The sequence below is a fragment of the Onychostruthus taczanowskii genome, unplaced genomic scaffold (genome assembly GCF_017590055.1).
Source record: "Onychostruthus taczanowskii isolate IOZ18803 unplaced genomic scaffold, ASM1759005v1 scaffold62, whole genome shotgun sequence".
NCBI classification, from domain to species: domain Eukaryota; kingdom Metazoa; phylum Chordata; class Aves; order Passeriformes; family Passeridae; genus Onychostruthus; species Onychostruthus taczanowskii.
This window is the reverse complement of record NW_024503901.1, coordinates 1,949,897-1,974,140: the sequence shown is the minus strand read 5'-3', so window position 1 is coordinate 1,974,140 and position 24,244 is coordinate 1,949,897. Positions and strand designations below refer to the sequence as shown.

At 35.6% G+C, this 24,244-nt stretch overlaps 1 protein-coding gene across 2 annotated transcripts in view; it reads right to left on the bottom strand.

The window, feature by feature from the left end:
- The window catches only part of PIBF1 (progesterone immunomodulatory binding factor 1), a 106,695-nt gene that overhangs the window by 39,566 nt on the left and 42,885 nt on the right, over positions 1 to 24,244 (bottom strand). For both annotated transcript variants that reach the window (XM_041419912.1, XM_041419911.1), the window contains exons 11-12: positions 4,127 to 4,292; positions 744 to 894 (exon numbers count right to left, since the gene is read on the bottom strand). In XM_041419912.1, coding sequence (XP_041275846.1) covers positions 744 to 894; positions 4,127 to 4,292 — 317 coding nt within the window. The remainder of the gene's footprint in view (positions 1 to 743; positions 895 to 4,126; positions 4,293 to 24,244) is intronic.

The window sequence follows — 24,244 nt, the reverse complement described above, 5'->3', positions numbered from 1 at the left end:
TGACAGTTGAATTAGTCTGAAATTTTAGAATATCCTGCTCTGTCTACACATTGGCCAGAAGATTTCAAGATTAGAGTCAGAGTTTCAAATTAGAAATTAATTGCTTTGTGGATGGATTGATTTAGGCTGAGAACTAAATTAATACAGATTTTACACAAATTTTGCTGTGTTTGGGAACATTTTAATTTTAGCAAATGAGAGACAAAAATTTTCAAGAGTAATCAGGTATGAATTTAATCCATGGTTTAGTACTTGGAACAGACTGAACTGCCACAAGAAACTACTTAATGTCTAATTATTATTAATTCAACAGAAGGAAGAGGTTTTTTCCTCCTTCCAATTAGTTCAAAAATTCACATTAATCACTGTACTGAAATATAAAATCTGTATTTGCCTGTCAACAAGGAGGGCTTCCTGACATTTAAAATGTACTAAAGTAATCGAAGAATCCTAAAGAGTATATCTAATTATAATGGATAATTAGAATAAGGAAAAGAAAAATGAGTGAATACTGAGATGATTTTCAATAAGCACAAACTTAGACATATGGATGTTTGATACATATTTACAGGTACACTTAAAAACCTGCCATTAATATTTTCTATCAAAATAATTACTGCCTTTTACTTGTCAGGCATAATGAAGGAGAATGACAGGCACTGTAACTCTTTCCAAGTCATGAGAAAAAAGATATTGTAATGCCAGAAACACCTACAGATAAAACAACTTGTGACAGAACTTACTTTCTGCTGTCTGCAGTATTATCTCATCAAGCTCTTTTTCAAGTTTTTCATAAGTATCTAGTCTTGCTTGAAACTCAGAATTCTGTGTTTGAAGCTCAATAATGCGAGTTTCACTAGAAGACTGAAGACTATAAAATTCTTTTGTAAGTACCTGTGAGAATGAATAATGAAAAGATCAGAGATTCAGCATTACAGTGATTTTTGAAAGAGGCAATATGTAATACATGTACAATGTGTACCGTTATGATATTAAATATCTGATGTAAGTTTTGCACAGTGAAGATTAAAATACTTTAAAAAGCAGTTATTCTTTCAATAATATTTTCTTGCGAAGACTAAACTCTCAGATCTTATCAGCTGAAGCCTTAGTAATTCTAAGGAGACTGTCTGAAAAAGCCACAAGAATTTTAAAGGAAACTTAGCAAAAGCCAGGTAACAACTAAAAAAATTCACACACAGCAGTCAAAACAGTGTAAATGCAATAATTTTTGTGCTTTAACTGGATTCTGATTTCAGTCATCAATTTATGAAGATTCCTTTGCAGAATACAAATATAAAAATTTGCCATTAAAGCTATACCAGTCTTATTTATGAAAGGTAATATGCTATCAACATTCAAGATTTATGTAAATACTTAATCCACTAAGCTTAAATTAAAAACTCTCATATTCAAAATCAAAAGCTATGAAGGCCTGTATAATAATTTAAGTTTGATAAAGTGGTTGATAATAGGAAACAACATTGACAAATAAATACACACCAAACTGGAATAAGAAAGTCCTTGGTATGGAAAGTAGCAATCTACATACTTTGCAGAAAAAATCCCACCAAAACAGGTAAAGTAATAACCAAGTGGTACTGCCGTGAAATTTCATACTAACTTCCTAAGTAAAAATCACAAACATTCAGAATGACAAGTGAATACAGATTTGGAGATACAGAAATATATGCACAGTGTGCAGAGCAGTAATACTAGAGTCACTGTCGAAACCATGAAAGAATTCACAATGCTTAGAGAAACAAGCCACTTGAATATAAAAAGTTCAGTCTAGTGTCACAGAAGAAATAAATGCGTACATTAAAACTGGGCAACATAAAAACCATCTGTTTTCTAGTTTGGCAAGAGAAAGTACTCTATGCCCTAAATAAAAGCAAGAGTCAGTCCAGAAAGTTGTAGCTGAGCTACAAGATACCAGTGCCTACATTATCAAAAAAGACTAATGTCCTGTAATGGTAGGGAAAAAAAACTTAGTACATTAATGCTATATATAAGAAATAAAATTAAAAAAACCCAAGAATTCAGTCAAAAGGAACAAAAATAAAAGTTTCAGACATCAAATATTTAAATTCTGCAAGAGTATTTCTTAATGAAAGAGCACTTAAGTGCATATTTCTTAATGAAAGAATTTAAAAGTGTCTCTCTAAAGAGAAAAAACAAGTGCCAAAAGTGTCAGTAGAATTGAATGCCAAATATTTGAGTTATTGTCAGATCAAAAAATTTCCACAAAGAAAATGAAAATATAACTCAAATGAACTACATTCTCCAAGTTTAGACATGTCTGTGTAATTAAAAATCTGTTTAGCAACCTCTAAGTTTAGCAAAACTGGCACTCCCAGTGCTTGTGACCACAACTAACCCCATCAGCCAGGATCTGAATGTCCCAATACGGACAAAACAAGAAATTACAGTCTATCTGAAGCTCTCAAATTCTGTTTCCACTCTATAGTTCCTTTCCATAAACAACTTAGCCAGGTTCAGAACTAGAAATGCAGAGAACTGAAGACTGGCATCCTTCCCCCAAAAAACAAAGGCTGCTATACATATCACTTTCTTCTGTCCTGTCCAGTTTGTATCCTGACATTCGTTTGAAACATATACTACCAATCTCATTTAATCTCATAAATAGGACTCTGCCATATGTTTTTGGGACTAACTTTGGACAGGTGAAGAAATTTTGTTTTAAAGTAAGTGTTCTCTGTGGAATACGCACATTTCCAAGATTAAAATAAGTGAACAGGACATGATATGTATGTTTTAAAGATGATAAATTCTAAGCTTGTAGAGATAAAGAGGCCCAAGTGGTTAAAGCCAACATAAACAGCTGCACTGGCTGCAGGTGCCCAAGCTGTGTCCCTCAGCCAAGGAAATTGTATTTAATAAAGCACAAAAGTGCTGCACAGCAGTAAGGAGTGAGAGGAAAAAAGTGAGAGTGCCATGATGCTGACACTGAGGTGAGAGAAGGAGGGGAGGAGGTGCTCCAGCTGCCATAGCAGAGATCCCCTCTGCAGCCCATGGTGAAGCAGGTTCCCTGCCTGCAAACCATGAAAGACCACACCAAAGCAGATGTCCACACTGCAGCCCATAGAGGACCCCATGCTGGAGCAGATGGGCATCCCCAGAAGGTACTGCAGCCTGTGGAGAGCTCAAATAGGAGGGAGAGTTTCTCCTGAAAGAAGCAGCAGGACATAGAGGATCCACAGGAGCAGGATAAAAAAGTGCGAGGAGGAAAGACCATCTGAGAGGAGCTGTCATGGACAGACTTGAACCCCTATTTCCCATTCCTCCCTGCACTGCACTAGAAGGGCGAGGTACAAGAGTCAGAAATGAAGGAGGGAAGTTAAATAAAAGAGAACAGGGTGGGGAAAGATGTTTTACTTTTTCTCTCTGTTTGTCATCATCCAATCCATGTCAATGGGTATTAAGTGAAATTAGTTTTCCCCAGGTCAAATCAGTTTTGCGCATGATGGTAATTGGCAAGTGACAGCCCTACCTTTATATCAACCCATACTCTTCACAAGCTTATCTACCCCACCCCCATCCTCTTCAGGAGGAGGAATGAGTGACTGGGTGGGTGTCTAGCACCCCACCAAGGTAACCTATCATGCTAAGACTAGCAAGGTTAGGTCTTTTCAATGCTGTATACACCATGCTCACCTTGACTTTTTTAGCTGTGAAAAATTTGTTCCAGAATTATATATCAATAAAAAGTATTTCATTATGTAACAATGCTATTACAGATCCTAGCTGCAAATAATGACACTGAACTCACTGCACTTTTTTTGGTGAAACTGCCTTCTCTCCCTATAATTCTCACACAGACTAACATAAGCAGATAAATAAACCCCACATGAATGAGGTACTGTCTTTAACATCTTTCCATGAGAGATTGTTTTGCTTTTTCCTCTCCCCGTAGTGGTGTGTTCCATTAAGCTGATCAAAGCTTTGTCATTTGACCTTGCTTCTGTGTCATTTGACCGCAGTTTGGTGGAGATACTAATTCAGCCATGCCATGTTGTTACTTTTTCTCCAAGCTTTTCCACTTTGCAATCAAATTGAAAACAACTATGTAATGCCCTGTGAAGTGTCTCTTTATATAACATACCTCCAGCTTTCTCTGGTATTTCTCACATTCCATTTGGCACTGTGAAAGATTCTTAGCTGTTTCTTGTTGCATGAGTTGAACATGTTCAGTTTCAAAGGACTTTAACTTACTTTGGTGAAGAAGCTCAGCAACTTTGCTTTCTGTGCCAAGTTGCATTTGTCTATACCTAAAAGAAAAATTAAAAAATAAGTTTTGATGATTCAAAAATAAGCGAAGTTGGAATATATCCTAGTTCTGCTCATCACAGGTATAAATTTAAAAAACTAACACAGTATTTTGAAGACCTTAGTAAGTATTAGTATGTACTATTGTAACCTGTATTTGAAACAGCACTAGGAAAATTCAATATTATAATGACAATATGACATGGTAGGTGGAAAACTCTGTCAATGGCTTTTCTAAATATGTTCTTAATGCAGAATCAAATGACAATGACTTTACAGCATACCTTATTTTCCTTATTCTTAAGGAGTTAGATCAATGTGAATCTCCTTCTTGGTACACAAATATATGCATTGAAGTCTTTTCACTGGAGAGACATTAACAAAATTTTGTCCTCCCTCTTCAGCACCATGTGTTACATGTGGTAGGGAGAAGTGGCATTAGACAGCAGTGATATCAGTGGTGCACCCTTTGAGATATCATGGGTATCAGCAACACTGCTTTTTCCATACCCAAAGATAGAAAAGTCAGACCACAATGGTATAATTATTTCCACAATCACTCAGAATCACAGATCCTTTTCAAAAAGCAGAAATGAAGTATAATTTTTTAGAAAATCGCGATAAGGTGTTTATAAGGACAAATAATATTCCACTTAGAAGTGGACTTCATCTGTTTTATTCATTCATTCCACTTAACAGGCAATCTCAAAAATGAGGTGTAAAAAAGTTTGCTGACAGAATACTCTAATATTAGATAGATGAAAATTTAGATGATGTGAAGAACAGGAGAAAATCTAGTGAATCTTCGCATTAAATAACATATAAAATTCAAAAGAGATATATGCAAAGTAAATTAGTAAGGTTTTAAAAATGCTCCTTAAAATATACATAAAATTATGAACACCTAGCTGACTGCCTTCATTTATAAGTGAGATCATGGGATTTATTATAGTTGACAAAACCATTAAAACTTTGGTTCAGTTTTAAATAGTAGTAAAAACAAACATTTTAGAAATTGCTGTGGAAAAAATAAATAATACAGAACTCACTGTGTCACTCTGCAATTCCATATTGTTGCTTGAATTACTAAATGCTGACAACCATTCTAGTACCTCACCTCACAAGGAACAGAAGTGTCAGAGCATCAGAGAAGGTTAGGAAGGGTTACCTCTGACATGCAGCAACATCACACACTCCAACAATTGCACTGTGTGGAACAAATCACCAAAGCAAACTAGGACTCTACAGCTTGGAAAAGAGATGGTATAAGGAAAAGGAAGAAATAAGGGGCCTGCGACATAATGAGAATGGAGATAGGAATCAACTGTATTTTCCAACAGATGAATAAGAAGTCATCTAATGATGCAGAATGAGAATATGAATTGCTCTTCATGCATGAAAGCTGTGGAATTCTTTACCATAAGATGCTGTAGATGCTAAAAACTAACACTTATTTGAGAGAATACTGAACTACTTGCAGCAGAGAAATCCTTTGGGAACCATTAAATGCAAGATGGTACTTCTCACACTGAAGCCTCTTCACAACAAATTGCAGGATTGCCAGATAAACCTTTACCCCAGCATGGCTGTTGTGCTAGCTGTCATCTATCAAACAGCAGTTGCGACACAATTCCACCCTATTTAGAACCTAATCTTTAGGTGGGATGGAGAGCATTTAACAAAAACAGGGGATTACTTCAAATATTTTCCCTGAGGATTTCAGATGGAATGTTTCTAAGGCACAAAGAGGGAGCAATTTTCACTGGAATTGATTTGAACAGAACAAACAGGTGTCATTATGATGATCCTGATAATCACTCTGTAGACATCCATCTATGTATAAATAGTCCAATGCATGAATAAGATTGTTTCCTCACTGCATGAGCAGAGCTTGGAAGCTCTGCATACTGAGCTCATCTAAAGTTTTTCTTTTAAAAACAATTTTTTCTTTTAAAAACAATTTTGTTTTAAAAACAAACTTTTTTTTTTTTTTTTTAATACCATGACATTTGCTCTCAAACAGAGTTATAGCACTCAAGCTGCTAAATGCCACTTACCTATCAACTACTTCAGTCATTTTTGTTTAGGGATGCTTTTCATGTGCTGATACTTTCATCACTGTTTCCTGACTGTATGTTCCTGTTTTCATTTTACCATACAAAAATAATTTCAGTAGTCTTGAATACTCCACACTTTGCACATCAGTGGCTGCAGACATGTCACTAAATCTGTTCTGGTATACACATTGTTTATAATCCTGGGAAGAATGCTGGGAAGAATGCTTTGGTCCAAAATTAGTTAAGTCTTAATGAAGATACATGTCATTCAGCCAACAGTGCAATGAAACACACAAATTTAATTTAATTATTAGTTATATTTATTGACTTCCAACAACAAATTCACACCTTCCACCTCAACACAAAACAAATAGCAATGCCGTCCTGTACACAGTCTCAGACCTTCAACCACTCTGAGCTTCAATGACCTGCACTGTACTGAGCTGGCACACTGGAAATATGCACGAACAGAGGCAATCCATACTTCTCTGTACCTATTTTCTATACTTGGTGGAGAAGTCTGTAGTTCTCTGATGATTCTACTCAATCAACTGGGTGCTTTCAGAGCATGCTTCTCTACCCAATTATGAGCAGTAACTTCAGAAAGAAATTTTATCCTTTGTTTTGGAAATTTGAAGTAGCTCACATGAGTGTGGATCTGTTTTGCACTGGCAAGGTTATGACAGGTCAGTTTTCTTTTAACCTTACTACACTGTTGATCTCACTAGTAACTCCTTCACCACAGCACCATTCAGAATTTCTTTGTCATATTTGCTTTTACTTGGCCAGATAGTATCTCTGCTTTCTTGGCTACTATGTCAGCTCAAGTGTGTGTGCATGTGTGTACAGAGTCATGTAACACAATGTGCTGAAATACATTCCTTTATCAACTTAGATGGTCTCTGAGGGAAAACAAAAAGAAAAAAAAAAAAAAAAAACCAAAAAAACCCCAAAACCACCCTGTGCTTTAATACTACTATTATGGAAAAAACCCAACCAGTGGAATGTGGTTCTGCAGGATTTTTCTCCGTCGAGAAATTTTAGCAAACTTGATATAATGGAAGAGTAGAGTTTTTAGTCTCACAGAAGAATGAGGGTTGGGAATCAAAGAGAAATAACAGATTGAGCCAATGAAAAAAATCCCACATGTAAGAACCATCTAGAATGAGGTTTCAATTCCTTTAGGTCTCTCTGTCATTAGGTTGACCTGTCAATGATGCCTGAAGTTTGCTAATGCAGGGATATAATTATTACCAAAAAAATTATTTCTAGACTAAAGGAGAAAAGGGAATACTCAGAGAGGGACTTGAACTGTCTTTTGTAAGGTTTGAAAGGTTTTTTAATCACAGGAGCTTGTTTTTCAAGTACTGGATATATAATAATATAACGCGTCAAAATATGCATACCAGAGAGCAAACAGAAAGATTTAATGGTAAAATCATGTAGTCTGGATAGTGAAGAAAATATGGCAACCAAGTTTTTTTGAATGAAGGAACTATAAACTGCCCACCTACAAAACCTGAGATGTACAGCAGTACTCCTTAAAAAGGTAACTGAACAATGAAGTACATTAGAAGACAATAAATTTGTAAAATTACCCTTTCAAGAAATGACAAATCCTAATACTAAACTTGTTAATAAGACAGAATGCCAAGCAAGTAAATTATACAAAATGAAAATCTAATTTTATAATTTTGTAAACCAGATTATACCAACCTAGAGCTTTGTGGGATATATTTTAGAATTATTTTCAAGTTTAAAAATGGAAAAAAAACCCTGTAAGTTGTGAAATCACCCTGAGTCCACAGTTGGGTTGATTCCAGATCTAAGATCTTTAAAGCAATTAGATTATACTCTCATATTTGTACAAATGTCTGTGCTTTGGTTCAGTGCCAAATTTGCAAAGAAACCTAAAGACATTTCTTCCCTAACCTGTCCTCTTGCAAACCTCCCACTTCCAGCCCCAACATGTCCCCTAGTGTTCCTGACCTTCTCCCTCCCTGTCCCAGCACCAGCCCAGACGTCTCTTGAATTCCAATTCTATTTTCATTCTTTATTCCGAGGACATCTGTTTTTCTTCTTATCTATGTTCATAGCCTCTTCAGCCCCCATTCCTATCTTATAGTCCTGCTCTCTGCATTCTGGATTTCTCTGTACTTGTCTATCACCCTTGTTGTTTGGCATCCTTCCTCAAATCCTACCCATCCATAGCTCTTGCAATTTGAGGTTCAAATCCCAGTTTAACTTTCTCACCTTCTGCAACTGAGTCTGCCTGCTAAGGCCTCCTCACTTCCAAAGAGCCCCAACCTAGGTATTAAAGTACACAAATCAATTTTCCTTACTCTCCTTTGTGCCAGCTGGAGTCACAGAAGGAGTAACAGTGGTCTAGATAGACCTCAATGAAATTCAGTCTGTGACAGACTGCACAAATCCTGTCCATACATGCAGCAAACTGCCAGACTCCAGTTCAATCATGGTACTCAAAGGATCTTGTTTCCACTGTCTCTCTTTTTCATGCTTGGTACTGGTTGCTTTATTTCTGAACAATCACAAATTTCCCAAGATTTGTTCACATGCTACTCACTAAATGACTAAAAATGTAAGAACACAGATCTTTAGTTTTCAAATGCTTTCATTGTTCAGCTTTTGCAGCACTCCGATTAAGTCTGATTAGTCATGTATCCGGCTGATTTCACAAAATGAAAGTCTGTTTCAATATTTACTGAAAAATGGGTAAGAAATCTGTAATTAATTTAAAAATAGATATTTTATGAAGTTTTTATACAAACTTTATAGGCACTTTCAGTTTTTTGTAGTATTTATAACTTCATTCATGTCTATCAAATACATTAAACAATTTCTAATCTGGTGTAAAATAACAATGCACTTTGTGACAACAAATTTAAATACTTCCAATAACAACAAAAACTCTGAGTATAATGATTAAACACAAGATAAAGCATGTTATTTACAAACTGTCTCAGCAATGAAAAATTTTTTTGTTAAAATAATTTTCACTTAAAATTTGTTTTTTCCCAAACAACATGGTGAGATTTTTTTTCAGCACAATATTCCTGGTTCAGGTTGTAATAAAAAAAAATCCAGAAATACATAGCTTAGACACTAAAGGGTAAACTTGATTTAACATTCAAGGTCTTACCAGATGTTACATTTGCTTCGTATCAAGTAATTAAACGTACAGTACTTTTGCATGTGGTTCAGTAAAATCTGAGAAAGCTTAGAAGCTTTGTTTAAAGCTGCTTGCTTCAAAGCAGATTTTTGTGTTTTGCAGCATCCTAAGCTATTATTTGGTATTGGCCTCTGATCCTCATTCTGTCAAAAAAAACTTCCCCATACTATTTTGCAGTTTACAGGAAGTGCTAGTTCCACACATCCACACTCAGCAAGAGAAACAGTTGGTTTGCACCCCTTGTAGCTTTGGGACACCTAAATCTAAAATCAGTCATGCAAATAACTGATAAATAGGAGCTCTTCAGAATGTAGGATCCATTTACCCTTTCTCCCCTAACTTGACTAATGTCTAGTGTACTCTACACTACAAGAAGGAACAACATGAAAGCCTTAAATGTATCTGGTGAATCATGCTGACTGACAGGGACAGAAATCCATCTTTGTTTCTTTGTCTTTGGGCTATGCAATTGCGCTTCCTCTTATTTCACTCTGACTCTGTGAAATGTAAGATTCTCCCCTGCACCAAGACACAGCTTCAAGACTACTGGGCAGAGACTGCTTCTGCCAAGCCTGAGCTTGGGAGTCATACTTCAGTCATGAGAATTTCCTAATAAAACTTCACTAGGGAGTTTTCTCTCAATCTTGGAGCTCTGATGGGCATCAAATACAGCCTTTCACTTACTTAAAGTGCATTCTTTATTTTGGGCAACTGTAAAAAACAGAAGAGCAACTCCTGTCATGTCTTTCTTACAAAAAATGAAGCAGGGTGCAATTGCTACTCTGCAACAGCACAGGGCTGCCAATGCATACTTAGCTTCCTTCCTTACCTAGAGTGTTATTACTTGGTTTAAGTAATCAGCATATTTATTGACTCTTTTGTTATTTGTTTCAATGAAATAAATGCAAAAGATGTTCAAACAACCTAACTGAACTTTAACAGTATACAGACATTTATTAAGGATGTGACCGCATCCTTAATAAAAAGAAATGGCCTGAAGAAATGAGTGAGTATATAATAAAGGATGTGATATAATTTCACTGTTTCTTCCTCAAAACCTGGTTTTTAGATACATAAATAGGAAAATATACATACATAAATAAGAGAACAGAGTCACCTCAGTAATTTTTAGGAATCTTATGGTAGTTGCTTTTCTCTTTGCCTATACAAACTAGTCAAGATGCATAACCTTGTGTTCTCATTTATGTTTCTGGTGCTAAAAAATACAGAAGCATGAAACACATGGCTGGTCTGAGAATACCTACTAGACAGGTATTTCAGGAGATGTAGGTACAGAGATATCTAGTTCAGGAATCCAAAAATGGAAATTGCCACCTCACAAGATCCCTTAAATGAAGCTTCAAAATAGCCCAAAGATGAAGCCCAAAGAAAGATTAGAGATTCATCTTTTTCAAACAGGAAGGTTATGAAATGAGTTCTCTGAAGCCTAGTGAAGAGATACCAAAGGAAAGAATTTCATAAAAGTCTCCTAAGTTCAGGACAACAATCCAAAAGGGAAACATAGCCAAGCTAAAGGGGGCAGACATCAGCACTTCAAACCACAGTAAGTCAGAAGAAGCTGAAGATTTCTATTGTTTCTGGCACAGCCTCAATACACTGCACAGTTATCTTTGCATCTGTGAGCACTAGCACATAAAATGGCAAAAGTCATGAATCTTGGAAGTATGGGAAACATGCTGAACTGAGGTGGACCATACATCTGGATGAGCAGCAGAATGAGCATGATTAAATTTCTCAGTGCCTAATCAGCATCTTTGCTCAAACAAATAAATACTTCATTAAAAAAACCCATCACTTTGAAGTGACAGATTGAAAAGGATCCCTGCAATGCAATATGTTTTTGTCTATGGTACATATTTTAATCCAACAGCAAAGAACCCGAAGTACATTTATTAATATCTCATTAAATCTTTAGTCATATTTTCTATGTATACTTTTCTCTATTTGATTTCTCATGGCATCCCAAACCATTAACTTTATTAAACCAGTATTTACATTTTCATTTCTTGGTTTACTTCATTCCTTTCAAAAAATACCATGCTAACAAAGCTGAATTTTGTACTAAATCAACAAAAAGTCAAGGAATAGTACAGAGACTTATCCCCCAGTAATGTATATTGATTAATGATGAAATAATTACTTGAAATTGTAACTGTGAGAGGTTTTGATATGAGAAATATAAAACAGATCTGAATGAAGAAAAGGCCAGCAAGTTTCTTGATATTTAACATTAAGAAATGAAAGCATCAACTTTTAATATTTCTCTACACTAAGTTCCAAGTTTGTAGCATGCATTTGGAATTGCCTGACATAATAACTTTTTTCTGCTGTTCATAATATTTTTTTCAAGATACTGTACAATTTTGATAATGATTCCACAATTTACCTCCTTAAACCAAGTATTAGCTTTTCCATGGATTCTACAACTTTACTATTATAGTACTTGTGTTTCTGGAAAAGTATTGTAATAAATTGCTATTGTAGCAGATAAACCAGATTTGAACAGATCTGATATTGGAAGCTACAGAAATTGTTCATTACATTATCATTATTGCACTACAAACATTGTTTTTCGGTGCTCAAGAAAATTAAGAGATTGGAGTCAAGAGTTACAGAAAGACTTTGAGTCTGTTGTCTGTTCCTCTTGGACAAAACCTATGAAAATTGTTTCTTTAAACTCTCCCCTCCCACTAGCCAGAGAGGTTACATTTAATTAAATATACAGTTAAAGCAATATAAATACTTTCTGGTGTTTCTTGTGATTCCACATAGAGTGATGATTATTTGCTAGCCTAAACAGCATTCATTATTTGTATATGTATAGGTTCCTGTTCTTCTGATTAAACAGAAAATTCACTAAGATAATTTTAGAGGTATATATGTATTTAACAAAAGATAATTACTGTATGATTTTTAATTCCAATAATGCAAAGAGGGAAAAAGTCAATGTGAAAAGACTGACAGAACAGCAGTTATATAAATGACATGAGCAGTAACTAAATGTCTCTCTCCTTTTAAGAACTAAAATATAAAGGGCATTACAACTACCAGCTACAAGAAGAAGTAAAATGCGTGAAATGCCATATACCTCCTTAAAACAATCAGAAATAAACATACAAATATTTAAGTTTTAAATTTTGTAAATGTAACTTTTATGAAATCAATAATACAAAAACTAAAATTCTGTTTTACACAGTGATAAAAAATGGATAATCAGCAAGGAAAAAATAAGAAAGGGAAGCGTTATCACTGCAGCTTCCTGGAAAAGGACAGGGAGAGAAATGAGAAGGTAGGGACAAATCTTTTGAGGTAGGGCTAACTGGCAGACCATCAGACAAAGCTGGTAACTGCTCTGCTACCAGAGAGACTGTTTACTCCCCCTCCATTTTCCCCACTGAGAGCCAAGCAGAATAGGTCAGAAGGTTAGGGTTCAAACTGCCATAATTTAGCAAAGGATTGGTATGTCCTTTATATCACACATAACATGTTTGATTTCCTGATAAGCAGAGTTCAAGGTACAGGCATACCTTGTTATCTTTCAAGGACATGTTCCTAAAAGTGCTACAGTTAGCAATGAGGGACAGCAAACGACCTTTTCCCCTAATAATTAATGTAATGGATGGTCTTGGTGTTTGCAATCACTTATGAGAGGTCAGCATATTGCTATGTAATATTCCATTTATTCTTCAATGAAATTATGCCTTAAAAATAAGATCTCAATAATACAAACCAATTATTAAATAATTGAGGTTGGATGGGATTTCAGGCAGTATCTAGTCCAACATCCTATTCAGAGTCAGGTCATCTATGAAATCAGACCAGATTTTTCAAAGCTTTAGCCACGTGGTTCTTGAAAACTCAAGGATGGAGACTGTTCACAGGAATGCTGTTAGTGAAAAAGATTTTCTTTAGATCAAGTCAAAATCTTCCGTTTCAACTGACACTCTCTCATCCCTCTTCCATGCTCTGGCTGTGAAGGGCCTGGCTCCATCTTCCCAGTGACCTGTCCAGAGGCACTGGAGATAGTGCTGTCAGGAGCCTCAGAGATCAGGCTGAACAAACCCCCTAGCCCCTCTTCCTGGGGCAAGTGCTCCAGCCCTGACCATTCTGGTGGCTCTCCTCTACATTCACTCCAGTTTGTCACTATGTTGCTTGTATTGGATATCCTGAAACTGGACTTTTCTTGATGTCTTGACTATTCTCCTGATAATACAGCCCAGGATTTTGAAAGAGTATACTGCTGGCTAATACTGAGCTTGCTGTTTACAAAAAACATTTGTTCCCTTCAAAGACAAGAAGGATGATCTCACACAAGATAATCTGCATTTCCTTATTAGCAAATGAATGCTACATAAAAACTATTAATATATTAAAATTCACATACCATAGACTGCTATAAATGCACTTCCAGCAGTTGTTTTAAACTAAGTATGATACTAGAAAAATATATGGCTTTCCATCTGTTTTTCAGAACTTAAAGGAACTTCCATTAAGCTGCCTGCAGGCCATCAGGCATGCTTCAGTGCAACTGGGCAGCTCAGGGGAGCTTTTGTTAGAAGAGCAAAGGATGGAAAGACATGGTAATGGCAACAGCAGAGGATACTAAAATCAAAGGATACTAAAATGACTGACAGACAAGCAGTGGGTAGGGGAGCACAACTGGATCTGTCTCCTTTCAAATCTAAGATATGTAAAATGCCCTTTCCCAAGCAGCGACAGCTAATTGGAACCACATTACAATTAACAGGAAAACAAAGACAGTGTGAAGACTTCTCTTCATAAGCATGATTTAAAAACAAAAAAAATGTTCATCTACTGCATTTCAGCTCTAGAGACAACTATCAAACAACAAAGTGTTACTGGCTGGTTTATTATAAGTCCTAAAGTGTAGATATTTCTGTGTGTCATTTTCCAGAAATGAAATATATATTGGTTCTAAAAATTATTTTCCTGAACTGTACAAGTCTTTCAAATCAAAGAGTCTTCGTAGGAACAGTAAACACACAGACAATGGTATCAATAGCACAAGAGAATATGGAAGACACTTTTACAGCCCAAAACAAAAGGAAGGAGCTACAGTCACTGTATCCATGCTTATAAAAGCTTGGAGTGGTAAATGAAGCCTGAACAGATACATCACCAAACTGCTTATGACACTAATGAAACAATCTCATTTCTCTTCATCTGCAAACATGGAAAAGGTCAAGTGAATCTAAGCTTTCTATAAAGCAGGCCATCCCAATAAATTCTTCAGGTATCAAATTATCCTATATTACCTGCTGAGGCATGTGAGAAATGAAAATACTTAAAAAATGCAGTAACTACTGTGAAAAATAATCAGTTAACTTCAAGCTGAGCATATTTGCTTTCACAACATACTTTTCTGTATTTTATCTGTCATCTGACAAGTTTAACAAAATTTTTATACAAAGACCCAACTTTGCCTTTACAACTTAAGTTACTAATTTGAGAAGAGCAGTATTATGAAAAGCAGTTGAAAATAAAGAAAACAAAATCCAGGACTGAAAAGAAGAAGAGGAAGTCAGGATTCATGAACTATTGGGATACTACAGGCTTTGCAACACAAGTTTCATGCATGCATTCTAAGAACAGTCTTAGATGTGATAGAACCATCACTTTTCTCCTGAGGCACAAAAGCAAAAAACACTGACATTAATTTATTTTAGTGTATATCATTCTCAGACTAATCAAATTTTCTGTTTCTCTGCTTCCTCTGATTATGCCTAGTTCTCTTCCTTCTTCCTACATATCCTTGCCCTAATTTTTCTATTTTCCTCCCAATTGATCTGTTGTCTCTCACCATTTCAACAATTCCTTCTTTAGCTGTACTATCACAATCCCTGCAATAACCACACCTAAGAAGTGCAGTTTTCCTCTTTCTTGTAGAGGACTTGAAAACAAATGTTTGCTCTTTTGGGTCTTTTCCCCTAATGGGACTTGTGGACAAAGACACTCCAGATTTCCAAGTATTTCCTCTCCCAGTTGAGTAGCATGTCAAAGTCAGCATCTTTTTATTGTGGAAGAAAGAGAAAACTCATACTACTCTGTGTGTCCAGTACTTTTACCATTTCATCCCTGTCGTTATCCATTCTTTCTAGGAGCCCTAGAACGTGGCTCATCTATCTATCATGAAACTAAGGAAGCAACTGCAGATGCAATTCTTGTACTCACTGAAGAGCAAATGGTAAGTTTCTTCTGACATCTCATATTGTTAACATTAATTCCTTAGATAAAGGAGCCCATTCACTGAACAGTACATTGAAATATGGCTTTAGCCCTTCGTATTCTTATGGTTTACAAGACTTCCACTGAATGGGGACCTAAATACTGATAGAAAAATTTGATTTCCTTTTAAAATTGGAAGAATAAACTGTTGAACTTCAGTCTGGCCATGCTATTTACCAGTTCTGTATGAATATTTAGGTCATGACTGAAAAACAGTCTAGTTACCACTGCCCTTCAGTTAACCTTATTTTCTGTGATCTGCAATACTTTTGCTTTGTTTATTACAAGAAGGTTTCAGTAGGTGAAGGTGTTTAATATTTTTCTGAAGTAATTTAAATTCTATTCCACTCTGAGCTCCATTCTTAGCATTCCATTCTTCTGCTGTTAAAAGTCTGAACCAGGTTAGAACCAGACTTTAGGCTTAATCTGAAACACCTTAATAGGGTAATACCTCAATTTGCCTTAATTCAAAATGGAGTCAATCTGTCAGAAAACAAGCAAATCTGCACACTGTCAGCTGATCTTGGAGGTGCAGTGTTTATATGTACATGACACCAAAGCATGCTTGTCTTAGCAGTACTAATAGGATACACAGTTTTTTGCTTTGACTACTGTTATATAAATGGGCTGGAGTCTGGCCCATATTTTCACTTCTTTCCAATATCAGAATTCCTGGTAATCATAAACAGACATTCAAAGGCAAGCAATAAGCAGTGTACACTGCAAATGTGCATATAGAAATCATACTTTAAAGAACAGTTACAGGTAAATTGATTCAGGACATCCAGAGTGTTAGTTACTACATATGTATTCCCCAAAAAACACCATGAGTACGGGTTAGGAATCTTCAATAAAAACTACAGAATTACTATTGTGAAAGCAACATAAAGCATAAGTGTTTCAGAAGTTAAAGCTTGTGATTTGCAGTGCAAGTCTCAGGGGTGAACTTGCGCTGGGAACCATCACAGTGACACAGGCTCTACTACATTATGATTACAAGTATTAGAGCTTTTTCATCCAGTGAAAAAGCTTTTGAGGCATTGAGGTTCCCTAGGATCACTCTGCCACATGCTAAAAAGTATTTAAACGTTTGAAGTCTATTAATATCAAATGAAAGCATGAGCAGAACTTCCCTGCAGAAGGATACACGGAAAAAAATTCTTGCTGCCTGACAGAGTTAAAGGGCCAAACACTTCAAACTGCAATCTGTAATGAAGCAATAGCCACATTACCTTAAAAAATGTCAGTGACCTAAGCATAAAGTCAAGGATCTCACTGACACATACACATTGAAAAACACTTCCTCATATCAGATATCCAGTGACCATGCTCAGTAGGAAAACTGATAATTCAGCAGTACTCCTGAGAGGGAGAACATTAAGAACTTTATTAGCTATATTTCCATTTATTGACTCTCCATTGTTACAGGATGCTGGGGATTTACTGTACAGGCTTTCCCAGCTAGAAAGTTAGAAAAACCTTTTCAAATTCATCTCCGATTTGCTAGAATTTGAAGAGAAAGAATTACACTTACTTCCTGTTGATGTCTAATCTTGTGTTATCTCCAAGTTATTTGAAAATAGGTCGTAAATAATGACTTTTCACTTCAGTTAGTTTTCAGCTGGGAACAAACCATCCTACTGATGGCAGGTACTGATTTACTCAACACTCCTATCACATGATGAATTTGATCAGTTATTCCTAAGTGAGGAGATCTCATTTTGCTTATTTTTAGCAAATGATACAAGAATAGTGTCACCCCATCATTATTCATATAATGATTCTGAGCTTACAGGCAGAGGACAGAATATGTTTTCTTCTTCTTAAGTTCCAGGGATATGGAAGTGTAAACTGTCCTCCAGAGTGAAGCTTAAGCCTTACATCAGCAGATTGCTGGAATTAAGTCCTTAGATGAGGTAAAAGGTCTCTGTCATGGGAATGAAGTTTTTAGGAAGTTAAGATCAAAAACACTTTTACTCAAAATAGGACCTCCACCCAAGCTTCCTGTTTTTGTCAAGGAGTTGACAAACTCTTTCAAATGAGAGTCTTTCTGGAAGTTTTAACACTAGCTTTTCTGGTGGATGTTTTGGACCTTGCATGAAATGTTCCTCTTTAAAGCAGAGTAAACAAAAACATTAGTGTCAAATTTGAGAACAATCACCAGCGAGAAAGTGGAGGTGACACCTTGGAGAAGTGAAGATAAAGCAGAAATCACAGTATAGTTCTGGACCTTGTGTTCTATTCCCTGCTTCATGTTGAAAAAGGCTAAATATGATAATGGACTGTGGATTCTAGGTGACATGCATGAATATTGATAAAAATGGGACTTGTCATTAGACTTGAGTGTATTAATGTTCAGATGTGGAGACGAATACCTAAGGGATACTAAAAAGATGCTACTTCTAGATAAATAGTGTCAAGATTTGAAATGCAACTGGCCACAGCAGGTTTTCTAACAGATGTCTGGGCTTTCAACAATGAAGGGCATTTTCCAAGGCTGCACTCAATACGTAAGGTAAGAAGAACAGTAAATTAGTCTTCACTGAGCTTTGTGATCAAGTCAATAATGGTGTATGTGCAGACTAGTACAAGCTAGATCAGATTCATGCAAAAATACAATAAACTGTATACATAGTCTTAGATATAGCCAAAAGTAACCAGAGAGATCAGCTTGTTTGACCAACACAATGAAAATTACTTGCCTCAAACTATTGTTTGAATTCAATTATATTGGTAAGAGCAAAGAGTATCTGCTTTGAGAGAAACAGTATTTTAGATACATGTCAAATTCTAACCAGGGATTATTCTAATGTGGCCTGTGGCTTAAACTGCTTAAACAATTTTCTTTGAACTTCCAAGGGATATTCTCCCTTTCAGAATAATAAAAAAAGTATCAAGCTAATTCAACTCTGCCTGTAACACCAACACCAACATTTTTAGCATTTTATCTCATTTTTAAATTGCTTCTTCGAAATAGAAGAAAATGGTTTTTATGCATCTTTGTTCCCTAGACACAGAATGTAACACAACTTAACAAAACTTGCCTGTTGATTATATAAAATATAATCTCTTTCTGAAAGCAAATGAAGTATTGGTTATTTGCCACTTACCATGACACACATCATTATGAATTAATGAAGGAATAAAACTTTTTACAACTGCAGCTATCCTTCCCACCTACTGCAGCTTTTTTTGGTCAGTGACAGGAAGCATCTTTTCTGAGTTTCCCTGCTGGACTGCAAAGAATCACTTGTAGGTTTGCGAAGTTAATGACTTTGACAGAATTCAGCAGTTATTACTTCTATGCCACCTTAGGGGTTTTAAAAAATTCAGAACAATTATTTTTCTTATTTAGGCAAAATCATATGCATTTTTAGCATTGTAGGAAGCAAAACTGTCACAAGCACAATAGTGTGTGTCAGGACTTTTAGCCCATTAAGTGCTACATCTTTGTGTCTGTGTCATTACCACTCTTGTGTTTCTAGAATTGCGGCATCATTATAAAGAGTGCTACATAATTTGATACTTCTGGTTTTTTGATACTTTTCTGTTACTTTCCAAATTTCCATTTACTCTATTATATTCTTGCTAAACATGACAACCAATCTCTCATGTGAATTATTCTCTGTAGCACATGGAATGAATTTAAAGACTCTGGCTGATCATGTGAACATTAAAATAGGACAAATATGTCGCTTTGGCACAGTGAAGTCAGATACAGGCCACAAAAGTTTGGATTATGCACAGACAACTCCCCTCTTCACCATTCATTGGTATGCTATCATTTACACACGCTCTACAACATAAAATACAAACAATAAAAAAAAATCCTGCAAATATATAAGAGAAATGAGAAACACAATAATTAGGCACATGTGAAATTATTAAAGGCAGAGAACAAAACTATTTTGTTCATTCAGATATTGCAGATTTACTGAATTAGAACATAATTCTTGACAGTTTGTACAACCAACATCTACACTGCAAGTACCTTTAACTCCAGTTTAGTTTAAGGCATCTTAAATGAATTTTTTTTTACTTTGGCCTAAGATAACTACCGTGCGAGTGCTTTCCTAAAACACTACATTTCTCAGCTGTAACAGCATCTGTCATTCTTGGCGTGGAAGCAAGCTCTTATATGAATGTGAGCAATGTTTTTTTGCTTCTTTAGAAATGCAGGGTATGTTCAACAACTGTACTATGGATCTATAGGAATCTAAAGCATGTGTTTAAAGTAATTCAATGCGTCTCTCAGATCATGATCAAATACAGCATGCAATACAATTAATAAAATAAACAGCAGACTGAAGTACTTGTACTCTTACAAAGACATAAAATAAGACCATAAACTTTGTGGATAGGAAAGTAATTAAAATATATACCAGAAGGAGAATTATAAATTATAACTTACATATTCACTTTTTTTTTTTTTTTTTTTTTTTTTTTTTTTGTATTTAAGAAAGCATAGTCTATTGCCACTGGAAAAACTTTGGTATTATTCTCCTATGAATTTCCATTTCTCTAGCTCTAGTGGCGTTTACAGTTCTTATTTTGCATTTCTCACTGATTTCAAATTAGTTTATGCAGCTTCAAAAAACAAGAAATGCACAGCTTGGGACTGTTCAAAAGAATACAAAACAGCAAAATAAAGTTAAAAAAAGAAAAAAAGGAAGAAGAGAGACCATTTGACATTGAAAAGACTCAAGAAGAGAAAAGAAACCTTTCTACAGTACTATTTAAAATATGCTTTTTCCACTCTTTGTGTTTGACAGGTTTGTTTGAGTTTCAATAGCAAAATTTTCTATATGTACCAAATAGACTGTGTTTAAAAGTATCTTTTTTCAAGTTTTTTTCAAATATTTTACTTCTGTAAGTATTATTAGTTCTCAAGATATTATCATTATTAGCATGCAATTTGTGAAATTGTAATTTGAACAAAATATGCAAAAAGAAGAGGTCTTGAGAACAATTCATTGGTAAGGATAGAACTTTTATTTTTCTGAAGACCTAGAAAACTATTTATAAGCATCAGTATTGTATTGCCAAAACTAATTTTCTTTCATTTGAAACAATCACATTTCAGTAATCTTATTTCCTTATTTTAGAGATTCTCCTTCATTATATTCCCTCCACAAACTTATTTTTAAGTTTGGAAAATATGGTTCTATTTGAAAATCAGTTTAGAATTCTATTTCAAAATCAGTTTAGACATTTTTTTTTGTTTTTAAATGGTTCATTTCCTATTTTAGCATTAAAATGGGAGTAACAGAAAATTGCTACTTTCTAACCATCTTTAAGATCACTGAATTGATATGAAATGTGCACACATGCAAGATCAACAAAATCTCTTTTCAGTGATCACACATTTACATACATAAAGTAATCTGACTGTCATTTTGTAGGAATGTACTTTTACATGAGTAAATGCTCTGAGAGTTTGCATTATGAATCATGCATTATAGTTTGTACTGCTGGCATCTTCGCATCAATTCGAATATACAAGGATTTGTTTTGTAGGCTGGTAACTGGAGTAGGAAGGCCAATACAAGTAAGCATAAAAGCTGCTGGAATTGCAAACATTATGGAAAGATAACAAATACTAATATGATGAGAGAATTTCAGTATTTAAGTGATGCTTAAGCATGTCTATTCACTTCACACATGAGCTATAATACATAAATAAAATCTTAAAAGTACAGCAGGCAAGTGAAAGCTAAGGACATTATTTGAACTGTAACATAATTTATACTATTCTCTTCCTTAAACCCAGAGTGGAGCAAAAAAGCATTCTTACAGATCAAATATTTTCTGTTTAACAGGACACAAAAAGACAGACAATATGACTAGTAATTAGCAAAACAAATGTGCCTAAAATCTATGTATTTCTAAAAGACAAAAAAAAAAAAAAGTATATCACTTAACATTTCCATAATATTTTAATCCGGTATCTGCTCTAATAACGTGTACAGAAAAGTTAAAACGAGGCAAGTAAAAAAAAAAAATTTTGCCTTGACAAGTTTGTATGGTTAAACTGTTACATGATAAGAACAAAGAAACAACTTGTACTTTTCACAAATGTTATTTTCCCCCCAGAACTCAGTAATGCAAGTTCAAAAGGATTAGCATCATACACCAGAGCTAAAATTACAACTTTTGAAACCTACTTCCTTTTTTACCAATTCCATTTTTTTATCCTATTGACACAACATGCAAGAGCTGAAGATCTGAAATGTTGATTAAAAACATATTTGAGGAATGATGATAGTTCAGACATTTGCAGCTCCTTTTAAGTGTACTCAGCACAGGTTCATTTAGGTGAGCTGTGTCTCATGTTAAGTATTTGCAGCAAAAATGACTGCACATCTTCTAGTGACGTGACAGAGCGTGATTCTCACAGAACAATAATAATGTAGCATACTCACAAAACTAGTAACAATGTATATATGGATGGAAGACTTAGAGCAGGGCTAGGAAACTTAACTGTTCATCCAGACTCCTACAAGACAGAACAGACTGAGGAGAAGGATCTAGATTTGTTACATGAGACTAGGATAACTAAACTGCTACCATGACCCAGCTATGCAAAACACGTGAAGTTCCAGGAATCACTCAGGTACATCTAGTGGAAATTATGGTATCATATGAGATAGAGCAGGAAATTATCTGACACATTATTCAGAATTCCAGTTATCTGTGTTAAAGTGAGGTCAGGATTAAGAGAAATGGTACTCAGATGTCCAAGAGAACAAGGAATCTATCCCATGAGAAATCAAATAAGCTACAGTCTAGAAAAACAAAGTCTGACTAAGATTTTAAGAGGAGAAAACAATAGATAAATTTGACTAATGCTATCATCGGAACACTGTGATATAAACCAGGAGAAAATAATCTTGAAACGGAAATTAAAACCCCGGCTGAACATAACAACTAGAATGTCTTCCACTAGGAATAGTACAGTTCAGCGTTTAATTTCTGAAAAGATGGTTACAGGAAATGACAAAATAATCAATGATCCAAAAGGCTTATTCTAAAAATGATGTTTATAAACCTTATAGGTAACTACTATATTGTCAATATCCACATTTGTAGAGTTTTTGGGTTTTTTTTCATTTAATAATGGAAAAAACAGTACGAAAAGGACAATGAAATAGCCAGAAGATTCTGAAAGTTATATTTTAATTGCATTTATATAATATTTTGAGAACTTGTTTGCTTGACTTTCACAAAAAAAAATCCCAGATTTTTTCATTTTTCCTTTTGTGGCATTTTGCTAAACTCACGCATCACGTATATCAAGACTTGTTGCCAATAGCTCTGGACAAATTGACATAACTTCCAGGTAACACCAAAACCTGTTTAAATAATTAGGGAGACTGAGAGGGAAAGGACAAGGGTCTTAAACTTTCTGGGGGAGTGCTCGAATCATGTTACAAAAGAGGCAAAGCTTAGCCGTTACCTCTTCTTCTAACTGTTCTGGAGTGAACTCAATGTCTTGAATGAGTTAGCCATGTTCTAATAAAAACAGGCCCTTCAGGGACTTGAACAGAGTTCAAGCACCTCCTACCCGTATCAAAATAAGCACTTAGCTTTCCAAACCAGGAGACTTCCGAGCATGCACGAGGACCTCTACCTAAACATGCTCCAACTTGGAATGATTTTAAGTGCCTCTGAGGTTAGGTGGTGATTGAGAACAGGAGGTACTGGTAAGACTTCACTGGAATCTAGTCAGGGAAAATCTACCCCCAGATATCACTATGACAACCTGTTGGAAAGTCATTAATGTATGCAAAGCCTGTACTTATCAACCAACATTTTGGGTAAAGTGTGGTGGATTGGCCCAGCTGGATCCCAGGTGCCCACCAAAGCCACTCTATCTCTCTGCATCTGGACAGGGCAGAAGAAATATAATGAAAGACTCATGGGTTAAGATAAGGACAGGCAGTGATGAGTCCCCAGTTACGGTCATGGGCAAAACAGACTCGACTTGGGGAAAAATTAATTTATTACCAATCAAATCAGAAAAGGGTAACAAGAAACAAAACCAAATCCTAAAATGAACCACATTACCCCCATCACTCCCTTCTTCTTGAATTTAACTTTACTCCCAATTTTCTCTACACCCATCCTTCCGGTAGTGCAGAAAGACAGGGAATAGGGGCTGTGGTCAGCTCATCCCACATTCCTGCCAATCCTTCCTCCTCAGGGGAGGACTCTTCACACTCTTCCCCTCCTCCAGCACGGGGGTCCCTCCCATGGGAGACAGCCCTCCATAAACTTCTCCAGTGTGGGTCCTTCCCATGGGTGCAGTCCTTCAGGAACAGACTGCTCCAGCATGGGTCCCTGTGAGGTCACAAGTCCTGACAGCAAACCTGCTCCACCATGGGCTTCCCACAGGGTCACAGCTTCCTTAGGGCAATCATCACCCCTCCCATGGGCAACA